This window comes from Tripterygium wilfordii, chromosome 13, assembly GCF_013401445.1.
Source record: "Tripterygium wilfordii isolate XIE 37 chromosome 13, ASM1340144v1, whole genome shotgun sequence".
In the NCBI taxonomy this organism is placed as follows: domain Eukaryota; kingdom Viridiplantae; phylum Streptophyta; class Magnoliopsida; order Celastrales; family Celastraceae; genus Tripterygium; species Tripterygium wilfordii.
In genome coordinates this window covers 10,157,321-10,172,357 of record NC_052244.1, presented here as the reverse complement: position 1 = coordinate 10,172,357, position 15,037 = coordinate 10,157,321, and the positions used below count along the sequence as shown (strand labels likewise).

General features: G+C 33.6%; 1 protein-coding gene across 1 annotated transcript; it reads left to right on the top strand.

The window, feature by feature from the left end:
• Window positions 1-13,950: 13,950 nt before the first annotated feature.
• On the top strand, window positions 13,951-15,037 carry LOC120012013 (NDR1/HIN1-like protein 6). Its single transcript, XM_038863235.1, has one exon. It carries the CDS (start codon window positions 14,062-14,064, stop codon window positions 14,839-14,841), a length of 780 nt encoding a protein of 259 aa, XP_038719163.1. The 5' UTR covers window positions 13,951-14,061; the 3' UTR covers window positions 14,842-15,037.

Below are 15,037 nucleotides of genomic sequence, written 5' to 3'. Positions count from 1 at the left end.
GATAGGATACAATCCTACTAAATTGAAGGAAACATTATTAGAAAGAAGCAAATTTGATTTTAATGCCTCTACCAGCTCAGTAATTAAAAATTCCAGATTCAGGTCAAGAACTACAAATAAAAAAATTGTCCAAATTTGGGTTCCTAAAGGAACATATGTTGTTGATACTAACCACCAAGGACCCCACAAAGTGTGGGTACCTAAATAAACACAAATTTTCTGCAGGTTTGTCTAAAATCAAGCCTTAAAGCTTGTGAATGGTTTCTGGACAACGGGTGTTCTAGACATATGACTGGAAATCCAAAATTGTTTTCGTCCTTCACAAAGAAAGAAGATGGAGGATATGTAACTTTTGGAGACAATGCAAAGGGTAAGATCCTAGGTATAGGGTCTATAGGTAATCTCTCTTCTTTTTGCATTGAAAATGTGCTCTTGGTAGATGGTTTATCTTACAATCTATTAAGTATTAGTCAATTAACAGATAGAGATCTTAATGTGTGTTTTTCTAAGAAAAAATGTCTTATAACAAGTGCTGAAAATGTCACAGCTTTAACTGGTTTCAGAAAAGGTAACGTTTATAAAATTGACTTGGAAATGTTACATGCAAGTTCTGTAAAATGCTTAGTTGCATCTGAATTAGTAATTGAAAATTGGCATAGAAGACTTGGACATATAGGTATGAGCACCTTAGCTAAATTGACTAAAAGAGGGCTAGTTAAAGGAGTTCCAAATCTGAATTTTGTCAATAATGGTGTCTGTGATACTTGCACAAGAGGCAAGCAAGTGAAAAGCACTTTTAAACCTAAAGATGTAGTTTCTACTTCAAGGCCATTACAACTATTGCATTTGGACCTTTTTGGTCCTAGTAGAGTAAAAAGTCTTGGTGGAAAATCTTATGCTTTTGTTCTAGTTGATGACTATACAAGATTTACATGGGTTCTATTTTTAGCACATAAAAATGAGGCCTTAACTGAATTTTCAAAACTAGTAAAGAAATTGCAAAATGAAAAGAGTTGTTGCATATCTAGAATAAGAAGTGACCATGGAGGTGAGTTTGAGAACAATGAATTTGTAAAATATTGTGATGAACAAGGTATTTCACATAATTTTTCAGTTTCTAGAACACCACAGCAAAATGGTGTGGTGGAAAGGAAAAATAGAACTTTACAAGAAATTGGAAGAACTATGATGCTTGAAAACAATTCACCTAAGTATTTTTGGGCTGAAGCAATAAATACAGCTTGTTATGTCTCAAATAGGTTAACAATAAGACCTATTCTTAAGAAAACCCCTTATGAGTTGTGGAATGGAAGACCTCCTAGAGTTGATTATTTTAAAGTTTTTGGATGTAAATGTTTTATTCTAAATACCAAGGATAATCTAGACAAATTTGATTCCAAATCTGATTTAGGTATCTTTCTAGGCTACTCACTGGTTAGTAAAGCCTATAGGGTGTTTAATAAAAGAACTAAATGTGTTGAAGAAGCAATACATGTTAAATTTGATGAATTATCTACTCTAACACCTTCTTGTGAGAAAAATGTGGATATAGTAACAGAAATTGCAGAATTAACAAACAAGGAAAAAGCTGGTACAATTTCTCCAGAGAATGAAGATGACTCTGAAGAGGAAGTTGACATTTTTGGAACAAAGAAACAAGAAGAGAAAAATGAGTATAAAACTCATGAAAGCACAACTTCAATACCAACCATAGTAGTGGATCCAAAGAAACCAAGGTACACAACATATCATTCACCAAAAGAAATAATTGGTGATGTACATGAAGGAATTCAAACCAGAAATTCCAGGTTATCATCTCTTAATGTTTTCAATTTTGTTGCACTCATTTCTAAGATTGAACCTAGGAATATAAGTGAAGCTATAGATGACAATGATTGGGTTATTGCCATGCAGGAAGAATTAGATCAATTTCAAAAATGTAATGTATGGGAACTAGTTCCAAAACCAGAAAATAAATCAATCATAGGTACTAGATGGATTTATAGAAATAAAATGGATGAAAGTGGTGTAGTTACAAGGAATAAAGCCAGGTTAGTTGCACAAGGTTATAATCAACAAGAAGGCATTGATTTTGGTGAAACTTATGCACCCGTAGCTAGAATGGAAGCCATAAGACTATTAATTGCATTTGCATGTTACAAAGGAATAAAATTATTTCAAATGGATGTTAAAAGTGCTTTCTTGAATGGAAAAATTAATGAAGAAGTGTATGTTAAACAACCACCAGGGTTTGAAGACTTGAAACATCCAGATTATGTTTTCAAATTAAATAAAGCTCTTTATGGATTAAAACAAGCTCCTAGAGCCTGGTATGAGAAGCTGTCCAGTTTCTTTATTCAATGTGGTTTTAGCCGTGGGAAAATTGATAACACTTTGTTTATTAAGATTAAAGATCAAGATATACTACTAGTACAAATATATGTTGATGATGTAATTTTTGGAGCTACTAATGAGTGTATGTGCAAGGAATTTGCTGCAAGAATGCGGGGGGAGTTTGAGATGAGCATGATGGGTGAACTTACCTATTTTCTTGGCTTACAAGTGAAACAAACGCCTAAGGGAACACACATCAATCAAACCAAATACATAAAGGATCTTCAGATCAAATTTGGAATGGACAAAGCTAAACCTTCTCCAACTCCTATGGCAACTACAACTAAACTTGACATAGACTCAGAAGGCAATGAGGTAAATTCAAAACTCTATAGATCCATGATTGGATCTTTGCTATATTTAACTGCTAGTAGACCAGATATCATGTTTAGTGTATGTTTGTGTGCTAGATTTCAATCAAATCCTAAGGAATCACATCTAAAAGCTGTCAAAAGAATTTTTAGATACTTAAATGGTACCCCTACTTTAGGACTATGGTATTCTAGAGAATCAAACTTTGATTTGTTTGGTTTCTCTGATGCTGATTATGCAGGCAGCATAATTGATAGGAAAAGTACCTCTGGCACATGTCAATTTCTAGGAAGAATGTTAGTTTCCTGGTATTCTAAAAAGCAATACAGTGTGGCTCTATCAACCACAGAGGCAGAATATGTAGCTTTAGCGGGCTGTTGTAGTCAACTATTATGGATAAGACAACAACTAAGTGATTTTGGACTCACATATTCAAAAATCCCAATTATGTGTGATAACACAAGTTCAATCAATCTATCAAACAACCCTGTGCATCATTCCAAAGCCAAACACATAGATGTTAGGCACCATTTTATTAGGGACCATGTCATAAAGGGTAATGTTAGCATAGAATACATTGACACTACTCACCAACTTGCTGACATTTTTACAAAGCCCTTGAATTCTGAGAGATTTAAATTCTTAAGACATGAACTAGGATTAACTCAAACATCTTAGTTTCTACCATGCATCATTTCAGGGGGAGCATTCAATATTATTCTTTTTGATTATTCCAAAAAGGGGGAGAAACATTGACAAACATCAAGACTTAAATCTGATTTAAGTCACACATATTTTGGCATCATCAAAAAGGGGGAGAATGTTATGATATGAGTTTTAATGATGAAGTGTGCATTCTATATGTTGATCAAAATATGTGTTCTATGTTTGCTATGCATTCTTAATTATATTCTGAACTTGTTTCTATCCTTTAATGCTTTAATTTGCAAGGCTAACAAAGATCAACACATGAAACTTTTAATCAAGCTTACAAGTCACTAAGTTTCAGGTTCCAGATTTCACTATGAATTGTCTTGTTGTTTTGGCCTTTGCTACTCTTACACAAGTTAGCATATCACAAGTTGTCATCCTATAAAGTCAAAGCTTGCTGAAATTCAATGAATGAGTGCAGAAAAGAAAGATTAGCAACTGATTTGAAATGGCAGCTAGCAAAGCATGCTGAAAATTAAATTATGAAGACTTTCCTAGCACCTACAAACATCACATGTTCAAGTTACTGCAAAAAGTTAAAGATGGCTGCAATTGTTGAAAAGAAAAGCAATGAAGTAGGTGAAAGAGATAAGAAGTCAAAGTTGGCTGTAAAAGAAGTTGAAATTATTGAAGAGATAAGAAGAAGAAATAAATGGAGAAGACAAGAAGTAAAAGACAGCTGCAAAAAGAAATAAAAGGGAGCTGAAATATTTCATATCACAAAGCTTTAGAGGTCAAAAAGGTATAGCTCAATGCAACGGACATATTTAGAAATTCTAGTGCATATAAATGCTCATACATACTTCATAGAAAAACACAGAACTTGATTCCAATTCTCTGAGAGTTTTACAAGCATTCAAGCCTTCATTCTTACTCAGAAAATACTCAAGCTTCATTGTACACTCCTTGATCATTATAGAGTCACTTTGTACACACAATTAAGAGTCTAAGTGCTGGTGGTTAGCTTACAAAATCACAAGAAAGTGAGGCTGGCACTTGGTAAGCCAAAACAGCCATTGTAAAGTGAAGTTGGCACTTTAAACAACAGCTGGTGTAAAGAGAGAGGCTTGGCTCTTCAACAAGCAAATCATAGTGGATTCAAACTCTCAAGGAGGAGCCTTGAGGAGTGGATGTAGGACTATACGTAGCCGAACCACTATAAATCTGTTTGCACTCTCTTACCCTACTCTTTACTTGTTTATTTGTGTGTGTGCTTGTTGTATTTAATTCTAGTACTTGATTCCTACTTGAACTAACCTAGACCTCAAGCTTATATTCACTAATATCAAGTTTCTATAAGATTTAAAGTAATATGAAATCAGTAAGTTTAAACTCAAATTTGACATATTTTTAAGGGTAAAACAATTCACCCCCCTCTTGTGGATCAATTGAATCTTGTCTCAATGTCATCTAGATATCGTGAACATAAGGTCAAACATTCATTCACAATATACACTTTTCCAATTGAATCATCAGGGCAAGCTTTCTTACCAACATAGGACTTTAGTGTATGAAGATATGTACAGTAGTTTTAGAAAATAAAATTCATTAGTGTAATGTTCTGATCATAATGAATACAAAGTCAGTGACATAACAATCAAAATGAAAGTATGTAGTCAAACATTTCAATAGGATACGTTCATCTATAGTAAACAAGTCCACATCTTTTTACTTCGTCAACTAGATGAATGATTAAATGAATCATTATGGTGAAGAAGATGGTGGAAAAATCCTTTCCAATTCACAAAGTGTGTATGCGATATCGCATTGCATCTTCTTAAGCTCCATTATATTCAACACCTTTGAGCATATTGTCCTATAATAGTTGCACTCACTATAACAGATCATGTTTTTAATAGGAACATTTGTTGCCGCAAAAAAGACAATTATCATCGTAAAAGATATTTAGCGACGACAAACCCAAGTCGTCGAAGTGTATCGTATAAGGTTCTCTCACAAAGGAGTTTATGGTGATAATGTATTGTCGTCGCTTTTGTATACTATGTACGGTGACATATGTCGTTGTATAGATAAAAAATATACGACGACCTATGTCGCCATAATAGGTTTAAAACATATACGACGACATCATTCGACACCGTTAAAATGATTATTGTTGTCGTAATTTAGAAGTCATTATGGTGCTAATGTTAGGTTTATGTGACGATATTTAAACATTTTATGGCAACTTCTGTTGCAGCAAATGTTATTCTATTTTTTTAAAATAAATTTTTTCTATATATTATAATACCATATGTATATATTTCCATTGCTTCTGTAATAATATCATAATTTCAAAAAAAGGAGCATGTAATAGACTTCAAATAAAACATAATCATCATATAGACATTATAAAAGTCATTAATCTCACATAATCATGTTCCTACCGTAGAGGTCGAGGTTTGAGAACCTTGTTGAATTTTTTTCCATAAATGCATTCATTGTCGCTTGAACATGTGCATCCACACGAGCGTCAATGCTTCTCTCTAATTGACTCATCCTTCTTGCCATTTCTTGATTTTCTTGGATGAGAAGTTCCTCGCACTCTTGAGCAGCCTTTTTGATAGTGTTGATGGAACCTCTAGGTTCGAAAGCATATCCTCTTGAATGACCTGATCTTTCACCAAGTACACGTGTAAATGTCTCTTTAGGGGTTAGTTCCACTACACTGTCATCATCTGGTGTAGGTTGTGTCTAATTGAGGAGAGAAACAATTTCCTCCTAAAAACTATCATTTAAAAAAGTTAATAACATTGTTTAAATAACGGTATAATAAATTCTTACATACAAAAGATTCAAATATCCTTACATGTAAATTTTTTGACCTCTCGTCTGCCTAATTACCATTAGGTCTTTGATGAGTTCTTCTCCATAGTTGTACCATATAAAACACCATACAGTAGCAAGAATCCATAGCAAATATGTATGATGTTGACATCAACCACTAGAAGAAAACAGGTATTTTGTGATGGAATATTTCGTTGCAAAATAAAGAAAATTCGTCGCAAAACTATTTTGCGACGAAATTGGCAACTGAAAATATTCAGTTACAAAAATGCTCGTCGCAAATATTTTGTGACGGAAATATGCAACGGAAACATTACGACGAAATTTAACGACGGATTAGTGACGAAATTTTAGCAATAAAATTATTTTGCAACTGATATTGCGTTGCAAAAACATATATTGAATAGTAAAATTTTCCGTCGCTAATTTTTTGACATTTGTGACGGAATATCTGTTACAAATTTATAAATAAAAATATAATATTTTGTTAATCAGCGGCGAAAATTTCTATTGTCAATTTATCACGAAGTTTGCAACGGGATTTCCATTGCAAAATCTATTATTTTTCTGAATTTTAAAATGTTAAATTTAATTAAATCAATATATTATGTTTTTTAAAAAGCGAGATCTTCTGAAGCTGGTGTCAGAGGATAAAATTTAGCAACGAAATTAAAATTCATCGCTAAATCTGTTGCTAAATGTCGTCGTAAATTCCGTCGCGAACTCTGGCAGTAATTCGTGCCACATTTTGTAATGGGACTTGCAGCGAAATTTTTTGCAACACAAATTTTTGTGGCAAAGTTCGTTGCAAAAGGTCATAAAATTTCAACGAAATTTTGTGACGGAAGATTGTGTAAATTCCATTGCAAACTATATAGTTTGCAACGGAATTTAATATTCATCACTAAAAACTTGTTTTCTTATAGTGAATTCTATATTTTATAATTCGATAAATATAAACAACTGTAAGAATCGCAAAAGAGCAAATTTTCATCAGGGCCAAGTCAACAAATTGGATTCAAGATAACTGTAAGCAAGGAGATATCCACCTCATACTCAAATTTCATCCAAGTAAATCAAAATACTACAAAAAAAATTAGAACTTGCTAATCTTTAAATCAAAAAGGACTTTTGTCGAACATGTAGTGTGCTTTATATCCAAAAGGACCAAGACAGATTAATAAACATATGCTTACACAAGTCTAGCAATATCCAAACTCAATAACATATCGCCACAGGCTCATGCTTTTTCGTCTTCAATAACAGAGAAGAAAGTAAATAAATAAATAAATAGCATAGACAATTAGCAATTGAATGAAGCATAAATTCAATAGCATAGACGATTAATAATTCTACTCAACATATATCCAAAAAAGATAAAGGTGAACCTCTGTGCAGAAACACTCTTTTCGACAAGCAATCTCTTCTTTCCGAGGTGAAGATGAATGAAGCAAAGAATGTCTTAGGGTTTTAACTATCTTCGCACCTGACTTGCACATAAACACATACAAACCCAAAATTAACATGTAATCCACCTAAAAAGGAACAAGAAAAACTCAAATCTAGAATAGATGAGGTATAAAGAAAATCAATGAGACAGAAAAGTAATCAAATGAAGTATGATATTAGCACCTGAATCGAATCCAAATCAAACAATTTGGGAACCTTGTTTTTGGTTTCTCCCCAATTTGAAAAGAATGCAACTCTGATTGATGTGAGAATGCACATTTTAGGGTAGAGGATGCAAGTCTTTGGCTAAAAATTTCATTCGTGCAATTTTAATGTTTATAGCGGCGACTAATACAGTATAAAATAATATAAAATTTGATCCAGAGTTAAAAAAAATGTATTTAAAAATATAGTTTTAGGTGAGGTGGCAACAATAACCCTCGCCACATAACTAAGTCTATTTACGACGATAACTAAATTCGTCGCATAATGAAAATCTATTTGTGGTGAGATTGATGGGACGTCGTTTAATGTTACAAATATATATGACAACAAACTGTGTCGCTGGTAATGTTGCTATGTTTAACGACAACAATTTCAATCACCGACATATGTTTACATTTTACGGCAATATATTCCTATCGTTGTTAATATTACCGTAAAATAATAAATCCCTTGTAATGACATTTTGATCAAAGTCAATGAATCATTTTTTGGGAGTACACCTCGCAATGCTATAGCAAGAAGTTCTTGCATAAGTATGTGACCATTATGACTCTTCAATCCTATTAGCTTTTGCTATAGCTCACACTTATATTTTCGAAAGGATTAAAACCATCAGCAGTTAACCCAAGTCTAATATTACGTGGATCAATTGCAAAGTCGAGATATTTTTTATCAAATTCAATCCACACTTCAGAATCTGCGAGATGATGTAGAAGACCATTAGTCTTACGCTCATCCTTGTGACATCTCATCAATTAAGTCGTCTTTGAAGACATATACAGTTTTTGAAACCTTTCCTTTAAAGGAAACCAACGTAAAATCTTCGCAGCTATTTTTCTCTTATCTTTTGCATGCCTAAATGTTGATGCACCTTGTCCCAAAGATTATGACTAAGATGTTTTCCATCTGAAAGTGCCACATATAGTACAAAAATCTGTCTAAGTTTGCCTTCCTAAACAACATACAATGATTACGATAAGCATCAATCTTCTCATAATGAACTCCTAATTTTTTGATAAATGACAATCTACTATACTTTTCACAGCCAGGATAAACTTCCTTATATGCATTACTCATAAAATCGTGAAACTTTTCATTCAATGAATTCCTAGTTGTATTGCCCCTTTTCTTTCCCTGGTTTTGATCTCACTGTCATCAATGATATTGTCATTTCAATTATCCATACCAAGTGTTTCATGAACAAAATTTCCAATTCCATCATGATGCATAACAGGAGCAAGTATATCAACAACATTAGATGGGGTTGGACATGCTACCATAACTTTACCATGGCAGTCCTAGTGTGTGTAGCTAGGATTGAAATCATTACATATTAAATGATTTTCAATGGCTTAACGATCAACCCAAAATGCATTCATGCAATTAACACAAGGACATAAAACCCTTCCGGTACTATCACTTGAATTTTGGAATGCAAATTCAATAAATTTGTTTATTCCATTCAAATATTCAATACTAAGCCTGTGTTTATTAATCCAACTCTTGTCCATAGACATATCACTGTTTATATATATATATATATTTGAAAATAACACGTATAACATAAAAAAAAATAGAAGTAGCCAAGCAAGCCACAAAAATCATATCAAAGTTCAAGCATGCAAAGAAAATTGGTCAGCTGTGACTTATTGAGCATTGATATAGTTTTAGCCATTAAAAAGGTTAAGCTAATACATCAATGATAAGAAGTTTAGCTGTACAGGTACTAATTAATATATTTGAAGCAAAAAAACTAAGAAGATTATATAACATTATGACTTTTTACACTGCATTCAAAGTAAATTCGTTCACAAAAAGTCAAGTAATGAATCACATCGCTAAGTACATAGTGTCTGTAATTTTCCACTCTCTCCATTGATTATCAATTCTTAATTTGTTATATATGTAAAATTAATATCTATCAGCATCCTAATCTTTGACTTGGTAAGTTCAAAAACCAGGTCATGCTCCTTTACATCAATTTCTTTAGACTGGCCAAGTAAATTTAAGCCAAATGGAGAGGAGAAAAAATGCTATAGTTGCGGGATAAAAATTGTCTTAAAAACAGAGATTGGTATGAGTTTTTCTCAACTGAATTTTCAAAATGACAAAACTTGGTGACAAAAAATGCTTCTGCTCTAAGATAAAAATGCTTCAATTCTGGGACAAAAACATAGATTATATAGACTTTTCATCTAAAGACTTCCAACAACAAGAAAAATCCATATGTATATGTTGTAGACAGCCTGATGTATGCTCAAATATGCACACACCCTGATATAGCATTTGCGGTGGGTACGCTAGGCCGTTACTTGAGTGATATTGACTTATACCATTGGAAATCGACTAAGAAAGTCCTAAGGTATCTTCAGGGGACCAAGAATCTTATGTTGACATAATAGTGAGCCAATATTCTAAATATAATTGGTTTTTGTGATGCAGATTATACTGACTATGAGGATGATAAGAAATCCACTTCTTGTTATATTTTTATGATTGTTGGAGGAGTTGTTTCATGAAAACAATGTCAAACAAACACTTACATCTTCTTCCACCATAGAGGTAGAGTATGTAGCATGTTTTGAGGTTATGTGTCACGCGATGTGATTCCGGAACTTTGTTTCCATTTTGGGAGTAGTTGACTCCATTTCGAGACCACTCATGTTGTATTATGACAATTCTATTGTATATATCCTACTCTTGGAACACTGAGGGCTCTACGCGCTCTAAACATATCAATACAAAATTATATTTTGTTGAAGAGAAGGTTGTAGAATTCCTCATTGATATAGTATACACATCTACAAACAACATGTTAACAAACCCATTAACTAAAGGCTTACCTATATGTGTGTTTTAAGAACATGTATCTTGTATGGGATTGTTAGGTGCCTAGCAAGATTTTGAAAATCGGACCAGACCGACAGGTCGGACCTGTCCAACCAGTAACCAGACACTTGTCTGGTCCGGTTGAGGTGCCAAAACAGGCAATTTATGAACCGAGATGTTTTCAATTGAATCGGTCGGTTCTTCAATTGAACCTGTCAGAATCGGTTGATTTTGAACCGGTTCGGTTATTTATTAAAGTCAATAAAATATATTTGAATTTTGTTCTTTGTATGATTTGAACTCATGACCTTTTGTTCATTAAAAAAAGCTCTAACCACTAGGCTATGAGACTTTCTTTATTTAAAATGATACTTTATTTGAATATATTGTATTTTTATGAAGTTTTCTTATATATTATATGCATATAATATAGATATATATATATATATATATATATAAATAATTCATTACACTGAATCCGGTTCAAACCCTGTTTGAACCCCGGTTGAACCTTTGAACCGTGAACCGAAGACTTTTCCGGTTTGATGACCGGTCCTATTTTAAAAACCTTGGTGCCTAGTTGTATTGAGTTAGTGGAAATGTTATTGCTATTTTGTATAAATATATTATTGTATGTGTTGACATGGTTGCTATGATGAGTATCTATGGTGCATGGTTATGTATGATTGTTATATCTTGTTGATACTTTTGTGCATGACTAGTTTGGCCATCTATTGAAGAAATATGGTGTGATACACATGTTGATTAAATGGGTAGCTTTTGTAATTATGTAGTCAAAGTGGGAGAATGTTATAATCAGTTTATTGACTTAGCATAATTTATTGTGTTTAACTCATTTAAGTGTATCTAAGTCGTAATGGAATGGACACTAGTTCACATTTAAACAAAAGGCACATGGGTACAGGATATTTTTGGTTTTTGACCAACCCATTGTGCCAAACCACTTTTCCTACTCATTTTGGACTCAAGCCCACATTTTGGCCCAAGCTCACTTTTACTACACATATATGTGTGAGTGAGAGATATTTTTTACAGTGTATGGCTACTATTGTTATTTGGAAAAAACAAGTTTACAGAGCTTGAGTTACAGAGTATTGTTCTGTTCAAAGAGAAGGAACCTAGAATTGTCCTCATGGCTGAGCTTCCGACAATATCTCCAGCTATTCTTTCATCATCTTTGAGATACGGAGGTATGATTTTATCTCGCTTGTGTTCTTGATTCAACATTCCCATCAATGAATAGATTTAACCTTGATTTGGTTCTAATTTCTAACATGAAACTAATATATATATATATAAAAAGGAATATATTTATATATGAAAGTCAAATTAATAAGTTTACTATGAGTATTTTAAATAATATATATAAGTAATAACATATACAAGTAATGAGGGATTCTCAAGTGCGGGATCCCATACTTTATTTAAAGTGCGGGATCCATCTAACACCATTTATGCATGGGCCCCATCACGTGTGGGGACCACACTTACACATAATGAATGGTGTTAGATGAATCCCTTATTTTAAATAAAGTAAGGGATCTCTCACTTGAGAATTTTCATACAAGTAATAACATATACAGGTACGGGACGAGTTAAATTTCAACAAATCCATTCCCGTATCCGTTATTTTTGTCATAAAAATACTCGTACCCTACCTATTAACTAACTAGGCATACCCGTTTGACTTGGGGCGAGTCAAGCTGATACTCACCAAGAACGGATATTTTTGACATCCCTTATCAACAAGACTTTTAACCACCCAAACACACGTACCGTACACAACTACACATGAAGTTGATTACCTTATCACAAACGTGTAATCAGTTTGGAAATCTTGGAATAGTCCAGCGTGCCTACCCTTCCACGACCAATGAGGTCGTGGTCCAAATCTCATTGGGTGGGGTGGGGTGGGGTGGAATTTAGTATTTGTTTATTTATTTGGACTGGATGAGAGAATGAGTGTCATTTGCTTCCTTGTGGAGCCTTATGCAACTTAGATAATAACGTAGTTGGTGTAAGAAAATCACCCAAGCAACTTATAGAGGAATTGTTTGCTTTAGGCCTTTAGGCTTGCATGATTTTGCCCTTAAAATGATCATCTAAAATTGAGAGGTGTTGGATATTAATTTATAAAACACTTTTTTTCCCTCAACTTTTCAATGTGAGATTTTTATCTTAACATTCGGTGAATCTCTTTGGATCAAATCTTATGGACTCAGAAAGTTCTAAGTTCGATTATCACTAAGAGCAATACCCTTTTGGTCACTCGTTAAATTTTCATCCAACTTACCCCGTCGTCAGATGTGAAACTTCTATGCGCACGAGTCGTCAACCCGAGTTTAGATCCCTATCGAATATTCAAATGACAAATTTGTATGACGTCGTTCTCACTTCTCAGTTTTGAAAAAAGAAATCTTATGTATAAAAAATAAAAAAGAAGTGTAATCAGTTTTGGACAATAATGTCAACTTTGTCATTAATTATAAAAGTATAATCCCACGAGTTGCAAAGATAACCCCTTAATAACCACATTTCAGAGACTAATAATTTTCTATCGTCCTTTTTGTTGACCAAATGTTTATGTCGTGTTCGTTCAAAGCTACAGAATCTTCTAAATCATTAGTCATATAGTGATTTCACACACAAAAAATGAAAATAGTTCACATTTTTAATGAACCAGATAAGTATTCTCTACTGTTTCTTCATTGAATTTGGCTTAGATGGTACCTTCCAAGTAAAGAAAACTGCCTTTTAGTATTAATTAAGGTAACCTTCTAAGACAATATAATTCAATTATATACTATAAACTTCTTTTATCAATATGAAACACATGGATTTGGAGGCTCCGCAATTCCCTAAAGTCTATAATTCACATCTAATAGTAGAGAAAAATTCAAAAACAAAAATATGGTGTGATGTGACACATCTCCCAAACCATTAAATTTCAATTGTAGAGTCCACAATTTCAAACAAATTGCGGAATCTCCAAATCCAAAACGGGATAAATGACCATAACCATGATTATTCATGACACGTGCGTGTGAAAACTCTCTCTATATATATATAGTCTAGAAGCATGAATAGTCAACAAAACTTGGTCTGCAACCGCGTTGTTTGAACTTTTTGCTCACCAATGCAGGAATGTGAGGAAGTAACCTACCTATATAAGAAATTAATCTGCTTGAAAGTCAAACAAATGAACGTTCAAACCATCCACATTCTATTGACTTTATCAACCAAAACCTCTTTAAAACAACAAAATCATTAATTCATTTCACCTCAGAAATTGTAGTCCTGCAAGAGTTAGGTTGCTTGTTTTTCTCATCAACAATGGCAGATAATAATCAGCAGAGAGTGTTTCCTGTTGTTCATGATATTGAGGCACCACAGCCACCAACAGCTCCATTGGTGTCTCGGGACACCTCGAGATCCGACAGGGTAAGTCCGATTGAGAATCAGAAGCAACAGCAACCCCCGATTCAACGTACCATTCCGGTGAAGCACGCAAAACCACCCAAGAAGAGAAGAAGTTGTTGCTTCAAGTGCTTCTGCTGGATATTTAGTATCCTATTGCTTCTGATAGTTCTAATTGGCATCACTGTTGGTATCTTATACCTTGTGTTCAGGCCAAAACTACCAGATTACTCAATAGACAGATTGCAAATCACCCAATTCAATCTCACCAACAATAACAGCTTATACGCCACGTTCGATGTGACGATTACTGCCACGAATCCAAACAAGAAGATTGGGATATACTATGAGGGAGGAAGCCATATAAGAGTGTTATACATAGACACAACACTATGTGAAGGTTCATTACCAAAATTCTATCAGGGTCACAAGAACACAACTGTGCTTAATGTGCCTTTGACTGGACAAACACAGAATGCAACTGATTTGTTCTCATCATTGCAACAGCAGCAGCAACAAACCGGTACGGTACCTTTGAAGATTAGAGTTAAGCAGCCGGTAAGGATTAAACTTGGTGACTTGAAGCTTTTCGAGATTAAATCATATGTTAGGTGCAAACTGGAGGTGGATAACTTGTCTGCAAATAATGATATAAGTATTAGAAACAGTAGTTGTAAGTTCAAATTTAGGCTATAAATTCTTTTATGTATATATATATGTGCTAGGGGGGTTATATTTTTTTTTATTTCTACTATTTTTTCTTGCTCTCTTCTGTATGCAGGGGAAGGCATTGTCTTGGTTTTCTTCCCCATATGCTTCATATATACCATTGATGTATTTTTTTGAATAATACCCTATGCATGCATAATATATTTGCGGGTTTTCTTTTAGA